This window comes from Gossypium hirsutum, chromosome A03 (assembly GCF_007990345.1).
Source record: "Gossypium hirsutum isolate 1008001.06 chromosome A03, Gossypium_hirsutum_v2.1, whole genome shotgun sequence".
NCBI lineage: Eukaryota > Viridiplantae > Streptophyta > Magnoliopsida > Malvales > Malvaceae > Gossypium > Gossypium hirsutum.
In genome coordinates, this window is record NC_053426.1 from 4,832,842 (window position 1) to 4,845,029 (window position 12,188).

General features: G+C 34.7%; 2 protein-coding genes across 7 annotated transcripts; both read left to right on the forward strand.

Annotated features, from left to right (window-relative positions):
- Positions 1–1,683: 1,683 nt before the first annotated feature.
- On the forward strand, positions 1,684–4,312 carry LOC107935079 (U2 small nuclear ribonucleoprotein B'' 2). Its single transcript, XM_016867633.2, has 5 exons — positions 1,684–1,889; positions 2,176–2,348; positions 2,823–2,916; positions 3,535–3,617; positions 3,818–4,312. The coding sequence occupies exons 1-5, from the start codon at positions 1,817–1,819 to the stop codon at positions 4,091–4,093; spliced, it is 699 nt and encodes a 232-aa protein (XP_016723122.1). The 5' UTR covers positions 1,684–1,816; the 3' UTR covers positions 4,094–4,312.
- A 1,142-nt stretch (positions 4,313–5,454) lies between these two features.
- LOC107935078 (F-box/LRR-repeat protein 3) lies at positions 5,455–10,239 on the forward strand. Of its 6 annotated transcripts, none has more exons than XM_016867631.2 (8): positions 5,455–6,459; positions 7,278–7,403; positions 7,741–7,845; positions 7,934–8,327; positions 8,434–8,563; positions 8,840–9,134; positions 9,228–9,479; positions 9,925–10,239. In XM_016867631.2, the coding sequence occupies exons 1-8, from the start codon at positions 5,797–5,799 to the stop codon at positions 9,985–9,987; spliced, it is 2,028 nt and encodes a 675-aa protein (XP_016723120.1). In that variant the 5' UTR covers positions 5,455–5,796; the 3' UTR covers positions 9,988–10,239. The 6 variants fall into 6 exon arrangements, with proteins under 6 accessions (XP_016723120.1, XP_016723118.1, XP_016723116.1 ...); XM_016867629.2 differs by having other exon boundaries at positions 5,491–6,459; positions 7,741–7,866; positions 9,789–10,239; XM_016867627.2 differs by having other exon boundaries at positions 5,491–6,459; positions 7,741–7,866; positions 9,912–10,239.
- The last annotated feature ends 1,949 nt before the right edge of the window (positions 10,240–12,188 follow it).

Genomic DNA, 12,188 nt, shown 5'->3' on the forward strand with positions numbered 1-12,188 from the left:
GAATAATACTATTTAGGAACCATAATAAAATAGTATTACATAAACATGGCACGATAAATGAAAGAAATTCAATAGAGGAAAAAGATGAATTGACAAATAACTACAGCAAAGGTTTATAAACGATCTTAATTTTGTCATATTATCAAATCAACTCAATAATAAACTTTAGTCAATCAAAAAATTATGGGACCAAATCTGAGAGACCCATCATCACTGTCAAGAACTCGAGATTCCTTACAACAATGATCATGAAAAGTAAATGTCCAAATGTCTTTCTCATTATTTTAGAATCTAATTTTGTTAATTCTATTACGGGTGAAAATTGGAATACGATTGAAAGAACAGAGAGTTGCCAAGTCTAATTTTCATCATTTCTCAGTATAATGTAGCCAAGATGATTATCGACTAAGCCGCTTGACATTGTTTAGGTCAATTAGTTGTAGGAGTCAATTTAAATGTACCTTTCGAGAATTATTTGATATTAAAAGACTTTCGATCAACTTCAAGATAAAAGCTCGAGCAAATTGCTATCTCTTCACTCACTAGAAGATTTATTGAGATGCGAGGAATAATTTTCTAGCCATTTTATTTATACCCAACCACCACTAAACTTGTTTGATACCTTACCCAATAGTTATTGCCAAATTGGCCTCCAATCCTTAATGTGTGACACACTCGTAACGATTACTTCATCAATCAGTAAATCGTGATATTACACCCCCAAGTATAATGGTACATTGACTCCACAGAAGATGGAATGAGTGTTTTTCGGGTCTCCATCTCTTTAGAAAAGCATTGATAAGTGCATATTTCAATTTAGTCCCACTAAGCATAAAAGACGCTTGTAAGAACCTTGCCTCCTTCAAGTATCACCCTATACTGCATGGTGCAAGAGGGAGGCTGTTGTTGTGGTGTCACGCAAGCAAAAACAACTTATTTCCATAAATTTACCTAAAACCAGCTTTGAATTACATTATATTCTTTAAAACGGGAAGGGTAAACTACTTACAACATAACTAGGCTATACTGACTAAATCTATAACACATTCTAGGGTTAATACAACATATTTCTAGCTTATTGCCTACTATTAGCATAAACCCTAAAAGCTACAAAAATTTAATTTTTTGTTTGAATGTGAGATCATTTTTGTGCTGATTAAGTATTAGCTCGATAAGCATGGGTATTGTTGTCAATGCTGGAGGATGTGAGTTCGAGTGTGTTGAAGCACATTATTCTCTTATTTTATGGTTGGCGAGTAAGGGTGAAGCCAGAAAATTTTTTTAGGGTAGCGAAATTAAATTGTAATTTTTACAATAGTAAAAATATAATTTCACTATTTTAATAGTTTATATCTTTATAATTTTTAAAGAATTAAATCAAATTATTATCATTTTTAAGTGGACCAAAGTATAATTTTACCTTTACTAATTTAAACTTTTAAAAATTTCAAAGAGCCTAGATAAAAAATTTTCTATTTTAAGGGTCCGGATCCCCTACCAGCCCATTGATTTCGCCCCTGTTAAGGAGGGGGCTATGAGTAATATGTGAATTAAACAGCAAAAAATAATTGCTGCTATTGATTATTATTATTAAGCATTTATAGGTCCATGAAATAGATCCAAATTCCAAAGCCCAAGAAAATTGGATATATGTAGGCCGCCATTAAGTTTAAGAATCTGTGTAGGGGCTTCCTAACCCTTAAGCAGCCCAATCAATGGCTTATCACTCCAAGTCTCTGAACTCTAACTCCTTTTCTTCTTCTTCGCCCCAACCAAATTGAAAACTTCAGTTTGAGATTTGGCAAATCAAGCGAAAATGCTAACAGCGGATATACCTCCCAATCAAACTATTTACATCAAGAACCTCAACGAGAAGATCAAAAAAGAAGGTAATCCACCCTCTGCCTCTCTTATTTCTCTCAACTTCTTTGTTTGGTTGCTGAGAATTAATAGAAAAAAAAGAGAGAAAATCACACCAACAGCCACCCATTTTAGCTCTCAACTTTATCTTGCTTCAAGTAGCTGTAGTTTTTAGATGGAAAGCATAAGTTTTGTTATTTTAGGGTATAACAACATCCCCCTTTTTGTAGGGTTTAAGTTTAACCCTAACGGTGCCCTTTTTACTAGAACATTGGACAAGGATTGATTTTCCCATTTCTTCCTTTTTTTTTTCAGAATTAAAGAGATCCCTTTATGCTTTATTTTCTCAATATGGAAGGATTTTGGATGTCGTTGCCTTGAAGACGCCTAAGCTTCGTGGACAAGCATGGGTTGTGTTTGATGAATTGACTTCCGCTAGTAACGCCTTCCGTCAGATGCAAAATTTCCCGTTTTATGATAAACCTATGGTGAGTACCTTAATATGTTGTGACTTTGATTGCTTTAAATATCAAAATCGAAGCCAAAAATGTCTTTTTTATTTCGATTTTTAATGATGTTTGTGTTGCATTTGTTTTGTGATTTCACTGTTACTGTATACCCACTGTTTGAAATCTTTTTTGTACTAATGTTGTTGGAGTTATTTTATTATTTACTGAGAACCCATTTTGCTGAAATTTTAGGAGCCATTTTATTTTTTACTATATAAATTAGGACTATTGTTCCTTCTGCAACCATGGAAGACTTTTGCTACTCATCAATAACACTATTTGCAGCTTGAACCAAACTTGCTTTATTCTGCGGGTGGTTGCTTCAACCAAACTTACTTTATTCTAGGCATAATTTTTTATTGCAATCAATTTCTTTTTCCGGGCTTAATTTATATGCAGTTTTAGTTGTAATGATTCTTAGGTTTGATTGACTGTATGATTAATTTGGTGCAGCGGATACAATATGCAAAGACAAAGTCAGATTGTATCGCCAAAAATGATGGAAGCTTTGTTCCCAGAGAAAAGAAGAAGAAGCAAGAAGAAAAAGGTGACAACATTGCTTTTTAGTTCTTTGAATTTTGCTATATGCATAATGCATAGTCCTTATTGACTTAAAGAAAATGGTTTCTCCTGTATTTCAGTTTGTTATCGTGTGAATGTAATTATTGCAATTAACGGGTTTATATTTTTCTTCATTAGTCTGCTGTCCTTTTGACCATAAGAAAAACAGGGGGTGTAATAGAAGATAGTTTTTAATTGCATGGTCCTTTTTGGTTAGAAATTAGAACTTGGATGTTTTAGTTTTCTCTTCTTTTTTTTTTAGTTACACATTTCTGTATGACTACCAATTTGTTAATTTCTGTGGGGGATAAATGCCCTCACTGAAACATTGGGTTCTTGTTTAATGGTGCTATTATGGGGCCAGATATTTAACTTTTGGATTTACTGTTTGTAAAGAAATTTGCTAAAACTTTAAAGGAAGACAAAGGACAGTCTATATAGAGTTAACTTTTTTTTTTTTGGGGGGGGGCAGGGAACTTAAATTTTGCATCTTCCTCTGGTTTTCTAACTAATGTTCATCCAATATGTAAACTACTTATCTTTTGGTTTAGTTTAACTGCTTTAATATTTGGTGACATCCTCTGATACGCAATTAAATTTTCAGCTGAAAGGAAGCGACGTGCAGAGGAAGCACAGCAATCTGCAATGCCGAATGGCACAGGTTCTCAAAATAATGGTGGTCCAAAGGTACTTCGTGGAACTATTTCCTATTTGATTGTTGCCTATGGGATTTGCAGCTCTTGTGTTTCAATTGCTGTGCTTAGATAGTATATTAATCATGCCTTTACTTCTTTTTGGGGTGCTCTTTTACACCAAAAGGGATTGAGTTTGCTGACATGCTATTTGTCTAGGCCTCATCATAAAAACTCTTATCCTATTATGTGTAGGCTCCTCTCCATCATGGAAACCTGAATGCTGAGCAGGCCGCACCAAACAATATTCTGTTCATACAGAATTTGCCTCACGAGACAACAAGCATGATGCTGCAGCTGCTTTTTGAACAGTACCCTGGGTTCAGGGAAGTTAGAACGGTTGAAGCAAAGCCAGGTATTGCATTTGTAGAGTACGAAGATGAAGAGCAGTCTTCTACAGCAATACAGAACCTTCAGGGTTTCAAAATTGCTCCTCAATATCCCATGGCCATCACTTTTGCTAAGAAGTAACCTACCCTTGTGTTAGTGATGCTTTATTTTTCGCCTTGGTATAACTTTGTTTGGGTACGTTTTATCATATGTAGTGAGTGCAAAGATTAATGCATACCATATTACCATGGTCATGTAGATCTGAAAGAAACTAATGCCGGCAACCTTCTCTCTTGTGATGTTTCAAAATAGTTAACCAAGTTAGATGATTATATGATCAGAGACTGCATTTTCTGATAACTTTTAGAATTCCTGCAAGTATGTCAGTCTAAGAGTTAATATAATCTGCAGTTTCATTATGGTTTGTACATACATAATCATGACTTCATTCATGGTTAATAACTCAACGGTGGGATGAAAGCTAGATTTGTGGTGCTAGTTCCCACTTACATGCATGCATGTATGCATAATCATGACTTCATTCACAGTTGGATGGAAGCTGGATTAGTGGTTTAAATTCTTAGTCATACATACATAGATACATGCATGCAGTCATGTGCATTCAAGCATACCTATGGACATACAAACAGAACAGTGGGATGAAAGGTGGATTTGTGGGGGGTGAGTTTCTAGTCCCACCACCACCCAGGGAAGGCATCAACTTGGAACTAATTGTTTTCCCCATTAGGAATGCGGGGACCCTATAAGAAGAGTGATGGGCATCATGTGATTGGGTTAGGCAGGGTCTTGATAAAGATATTCTATAATTATACAATATGAAAAGAAAAAAAAAGGGTTTGAAAAAGAAAGATGATGATGATGTGGGTTGCACTAAGAAAGGCATGGTTTGGGTTGGGGTTAGAGTACAATTTTTTGTACACAGACTGAAACGTGGCATAATCATCAACCAAAAATGAAAACGTACATGATTGTGGTACGTTTATTATTATTTTTAGGGTCTGGTTGAGGGAGGCGGACTTTTCAAACAAAGCCGTACTAAAACATGTGCACTCACCAGCTCTTTGAATTCAATCTGTCCTTCCTCATATGTTAACTTCCCAGGATGATGACTCTTCTCTATCTTCTATCATTGTTATTGGCAACGTCACCCCCTTTCCTTTTTCCCAAAATGCCCCTCCTCCCTCTTTTTCATTAAACCCAATTTCTTTTTTTACTAATATAATTTAATATTTTAAAATGAAATCGAAGCAAATTCTGATTTTGGTCCCTATAATATTCAATTTGTGACCTTGATCTAGTTTATTATATTCCAACATTAGTTTTTAAGAAGAAATGAATTTAGTATTTTACTGAAATAATTAATGGTGATAGTTATTTAGATTATTATAAAAGTATAAAATAAATTATGTTAAATTAAAGAAACTATCATTTGTTCTTTTGTAATTTTAAAATATAAATGAATAGATGTAGCATAACAGTATAACACTAAACAAGAAGGTAATTGTAGGCTTTGTATAAGAAAATCATATTCATTGAATAAAAAGAGCAAGGGTGTTTTAGTCACTCAATAGATATTTGACAAAGCCTGGAAGCCTAATATGGTAATTTGAGCATCTAGATGCCAACCCAAGTTCCCTCCGCCCCCAGCTGACACTACTGTTCTCTGTTAACAGTTACCTCAGAATCTCAGGAAATCCACCATCCCCTTTTCCACTTTTCTATCCCATAAAATCATTATATTTATACCAGTTCTCCATACCGACCCTTCTCGTGGTCTTCTTCTTTCCTTTCCCAAGCCTTTGACGAGCTGTTCTTTTACTCCCATGAAAACCCAGAGCAAAAGGCGACGCCAACCACTTTCACCTGATTCTTCACCCAATCCCTTTGATATATTAACAGAAGAGATTGTATGCAAAATCCTTGACCACCTCCACAACGACCCTTTTGCCACAAAAGCCTTCTCCCTCACATGCAAGGCCTTTTACTTCATAGAGTCTCGACACCGGAGGATTCTCAAGCCTCTACGCCCCGAGCTCCTCCCCAGGATTTTTCATCGATACCCTTTTGTTTCCCATCTCGATCTCTCCATGTGTCCGCGAGTTGACGACACCACGCTGAACGTCATATCCTCTACTTGGAAAGCTACTTTGCAATCTATTAATCTGTCAAGATCAAGGTTTTTCACGAATGCCGGGTTATCGAGCTTGTTCGTTAATTGTTCGGGTCTGGTTGAGGTTGATTTGTGCAACGCCATGCAGTTGACTGACTTGGCCGCATCAGCAATTGCAGAGGCGAAGAATTTGGAGAGGTTGAGCTTGGCGAGGTGCAAGTCGATAACTGATATGGGGATCGGCTGTATAGCTGTTGGGTGTAGAAAGTTGAGGTCCCTTTGCTTGAAATGGTGCTTGCGTGTTGGTGATTTGGGTGTGGAATTGATTGCTCTCAAGTGTAAACAGATTAGGAGCTTGGATCTCTCTTATTTACCAGTAAGTTCAACGAAACCATCATAATCAACACCGTCAATATGTGTGTATTTTATGACTAGAGAAATAGCCTGTTTTGACCTGCTGGGCCTGCTATGTGCTTTATTCAATTTAATGGGGCATGTTTTGCTTCTCTTTCTAGGGTATATGTCTTGTCACAGTTATACCTTTTTCTTTTTTCCACTAAGAGGTGAATGCTTGGTTGAATAGTGATTAATGTGTTAATTTGCAGTTTTTGTTGTTATTTTTTTTGTTGATTGGCCCCTTTATGCTGCCCAGTCTTGGTCAATTTTTCAGCTTCTGTTAATTTCTATGGACCAGCTATGGCATCTGTTTTTTGATGTGTAGTTATGCATCAGTGTTAAGTTGCTTAAACTAATTCATCGTTTCTTCAATGATCATTCATTGGTTAAGCAAATGATGTTTGAGATTGTTGACCAATCACCTGTCATAAATATTAGACCTTTTTGGATAAGCCAACACCTTTACTGGGATGACAATGGTCCTACAAGTTTTCTTAGTTCGCTGTTTCGATATAAATTGTGTCTATCATTTAAAGGAGAAAAAAGAAAGAGAAGACATTGATTTTTGACACTGATAGTGACAAAAGTTTCTGTAGCAAGCCTATATGTAATTTTGCTTGATGTAATTTCTTTAGCACGTCATTCATAATTTCTCATGTATGTTATGGCTATTAGAGTCTACTCTTCTGTTTGATTTTAACGCATGATAGCTGTTTTCTTTCTTTTCTTGGTTCTTGGTTAGGAATGCACAATTAGATGAGAAGTTTTCATGAAAACTCGTATGTTTTTGTACCACAGATCACAGAGAAGAGCCTCAACTCTGTTCTTCAACTCCAACATCTTGAAGATCTGGTTTTAGAGGGATGCCATGGCATTGATGATGACGGCCTTTCAACACTTGATCAAAGTTGCAAGTCACTAAAGGTATGTTTTCCTTTTTGTTACTTTACAAATGGTAGGCTGTTGAAGCTGCCTAGGATTATTACCTGCAGATACAACTATCCTAAGAACATCTAGGAGACTTGCCGGCATTTGAAATAAATCTTCTTTTACTAAAATATAGTTTCTTTTATTGTGCTTTATTCTTATTCCAAGATTGAATTTCCGTTGAGCAATAATCATATGCATACCTACCTTGTTGAAATGTAGGAATCCAATTAATACTAGGATTTTTGAAGTTATATTCATTTTGTCAGATCATTGAATCAGTTCCACAAAGAATAAATTAAGTGATGGTTTCTCCAAATTGGATATTTTACAGATGCTTAATTTGTCAAACTGTCAAAATGTTACTCACACGGGCTTGTCATCTCTGATAAATGGTACTGAACAACTACAGCAGATTATATTGGCATATGGCTCTTCAGTAAGTCCAAAACTCCCTAAGGTAATTCCCTGTTAATTCTATATTAATCCTTTGGCTCATTGCTTATGTATGTCTGATGATGTTTCAGGTTACTTCTGATCTAGTCAAATGCTTGAATGCTTATTCAAAGCTGCAATCAATTAAATTAGATGGTTGTACTGTTACTTGGTCTGGGATCAAAGCCATGGCAAGTTTGCATTCCCCAGTCAAGGAACTGAGCCTCAGTAAATGCTTAGGACTGACAGATGATGGGCTTTCTTTCCTTGTCCAGTCACACAAAGACCTGAGGAAACTGGACATCACCTGCTGTCGTAAAATAACTTATACCTCTATAGACATCATAACAAATTCATGCACCTCCCTTACTTCTCTCAGGATGGAATCCTGTAGCTTGGTTCCAAAGGAAGCCTTTGTTTTGATTGGAGCACGTTGCTCGTTTTTGGAAGAGCTGGATGCCACAGATAATGAAATCGATGACGAAGGTTTTAACTTGACCATAATCTGTTTTATGTTCTCTCATGCAGGTTTGAAGTCCATCTCGAGATGTTCAAAATTTGACCATAATCTGTTTTATGTTCTCTCATGTAGGTTTGAAGTCCATCTCGAGATGTTCAAAACTATCTATTTTGAAGTTAGGGATATGCTCTAACATATCGGATGAAGGCCTTGCAAAAGTTGGAAGTTCTTGCTCAATGCTCAAGGAGGTTGATTTGTACAGGTTTGCAACTTTCCTATAACATTACACTTTTCATACTAGCCAGAAATGACAACCGTATGAATGTGCATCTAAATGAGAACCTTAATCTCTATGGCCATTCAACACTCCCTTAGCATCAACTTTAATAATGACAGAGATCCTGCTAGTTCAAACCACAAAATGTTCCTATTGTCAAGCTGAGGGTTCTGAGGGTCTAAAAGACATTAGGTGCGCCCTTATGCAAAGAACATGTTATCTCTTTTTCTGTGTTGATCTTGTTGTCTTTCTATTATTCAGGTCCGTGGCAATAAGTGATGCGGGCATTGCTGCCATTGGTGATGGTTGTCCTGCACTTGAGATGATCAATATAGCTTATAATGATAAAATTACTGATAATTCATTAGTATCATTGTCAAAATGTCGGATGTTAAAAGCACTTGAGATTCGTGGATGCCTTGGTGTCTCATCAATTGGTCTATTAGCCATTGCTGTGGGATGTAAGCAACTTACAGTTCTTGACATAAAGAAGTGCTTCAATATTAATGATAATGGAATGCTTCCACTTGCTCAATTTTCTCAAAATCTGAAGCAGGTAATCTACATTCTTAAATTAATGTTCTTGTAGATTGGTACATTATAGTGAAATATCGGAACTAATAGTGTTGTTCACTTCCTTTCATTGCAGATAAACTTGTCATATTGTTCGGTTACAGATGTTGGGCTTGTAGCACTAGCTAGCATCAGTCGCCTGCAGAACATGACAATCTTGCATTTGGCTGGTTTGACTCCAAATGGCCTGGCAGCAGCTCTGTTGGCATGTCGAGCATTAACAAAAGTGAAACTCCATGCATCGTTTAGACCATTACTTCCTCAATCCATCCTTGGATACATGGAAGCCCATGGGTGTGTCTTTCACTGGAGGGACAAAGCATTTCAGGTATGTTATTATTCACATCTAAAAGGAAACCATGATTTTTCGAAACCATGATTTTTCAGGGATTTGAACTTCTTTAAGAGGAAATGTAGTTTGCTATGTGAATTTGTATATAGATAAGCATGCTTCCCATGTTCTGTCATTAGATTCTTGGCAAATATTCAGCATTGCTAGGGGGAGTCATGCTGTGCTTTCCAAGTATTCTGATTTTAACACATGCAGTTCTGCTATATATATAATTATGTTTCCATGTTCCATAATGCCTATTTTCATAACTTGGGATTATCAAATTTTGACCTGTAAAACTATTAGTTGCCCTGCATGTTTTGGACAAATGCCAAGGAAGAACCCTCGAAAGTTGCACCTTGAAATTTGTAGTCTATCTTAAACGACATTACTGCAAACATGAGAATTGATGGAAGTAAAATTTATGAGGTACGATTGACAGAAGGAAATGGATCCCAAGGGATGGAAGCTGCACTTTGGAAGGAGCAGCAGTGAAGTTCCATAGTTGCAGAGTTTGTTTCTTGTGTTGATCAACATCTTGTATTGTCTATGAAATCTTCCCTTCCTGAAGGAAAATAGGGTGATTTGATGTAATTATTTCAACTGAATGTAGTTGGCATCTTTGTTTGCATTATAACTTTGGAGTGCCAGAAATTGGTTGAACTTGAAGAGGTTTCTGCTTGAGTTGTTTGACTGTCAGGGGTCACTCTCACACTATCTCCTAATAACATATCTTATCATTGTATTTTATTACAAATATTTTTTATTGGTATTGGATCAGAACCTGACCCTCAGCCTGGGATGTGTCAGACTGTTAAAAAGGAGGTTAGTTAGTGTTGGTGTTGGCTCAGTCAAATCGCCTCTCCCCGGTCTTCATCTATTTAAAGAAAGCTTTTCTATAATATCTAAAAGGGATCATGCCCCTGAATTTTTTTTCAGTTTGGTTTTGGAAATTGTCCTGGAAACTTGACAGCTTTTTTTTTTTTAATTTAGTTTCTAAATTTGGATTTTACCATGTATTTTAAAGTTATGTCACAAAATCTCTTAATTTAAAAAAAATAATTTTTATAAATTTTAATTTTTTAGATTTTATATAATTCTTAGAAAAAAATAAGTGATAATATAACACAAATCTAAAATTACTACCTTATCATAAGGATCAAATTAGAAAAGACTTATGAAATTTTAAATATTAAACTGGAAAAAGTTATGGAGTTGAAACTTGAAATGTTGATTTATTTCCACCCAAAGAAATTAATTAAGCTGAATTGAGTTGGTGTTAATAGGGAAATGAGGAGACATATAAATGATAAAATAGAATAAAAAGTATCCAAGGCAACGGAAGGGTTAGGAAAACGTCAATACCTGTGGCTCAACTTGTCGAGTGTTCAAAGTTTTACCAGTATCATTGAATTCTGCAAATATAACAAAAAAGCATCGAAAAAATTCTCTCCAAGTTTAACATAATTATTTAGCGCTGGAAAGTCATTAAAAAGGGTTGATTGAGTTTTTAATTCAATTGGTACGGGCATTGTTGTTAATATGATAAGAAGTGAGTTTAAGTACGCAGAAGTGTATTATTATCCTATTTATGAGTTGAAGAGAGGATTAAAAAGAGCATATATAATTAAAATTTATAATGAAATTATTTTACAAAAAATACGAGGAGAAATGTATTTTACATAATTGGGTTTCATAAGGTCAGGTTAGACATTGGTACACCACATGATTTTAATGTTATAAATTCATACATGATTAGTTGAAAACTTTCGTGAGCATCAATGCAGGTTCTAGATTCAAATAGTACTATCGAGTCCTTTAATTATTGTTCTTGAGAAATGACCCAATTTAATCCATTCTTCAAAAGAAATTTTTACATGATCCCTATCTTCTAAAACTTTTACTTCCGGTTAATATTTGTTTGCAGTTATTCTAGAATAGGAACTCCCCAACTAGGGACAAAACAGCCTCACCTAATAAAATTGATTCCAACAGCTGTTTGGATAGGAATGTGGACTTTCTTAATCTTTTCCTCCCCTTTTTTCTTTCTTCAATTTTTTGGGGGGTTCAAAAGGCACATAGAGCTGCCCTTTCTACACGTTAATGATGCTTCTTCTAGAATCTAGATTATATGTTTTAAAAAAAAGAAACGTCAATTTCTGGTTTTAGTCCCTTTGGTATGCTTAAACTTAGTGTTTAGGTCCTATACTTTAATATGATATAATTTAATTTTTTTTTATAATATCTTAGTTCAAATAATTAGCACTTTTAAATATTCTTGCCAAAATGATGGTGTGAATTAAATAAAAAAAAAACTCTCCTTCCTGCCTTTGATGCTGACATGAAATTATTGCATGTGATATAAATGATGTTTTTAAGAAAATATATTATTTTAACTAAAATAGTTGACAAATGGTAACTATTTGGGTTAGTTAGTGACATTATAAAAATATAAAGATCAAATTATATTAATTAAATTCTAAAATTGTGTTTTAATAAAAGGATCAAAACCATAATTTAACGTAAATAAATATTCATTATTTTAAAATATTATATAAATGTATAATTTTGAATAAGGTTATGTAAATATTAAATTTTGATACAACATTGTTAAAATAATATTAACATTTATTATTTATTTTAATTAGGTTTATTTTAATTAATTTATTTAAAATTAAAAAAAGTATTATAGTTTTTAATATGTAT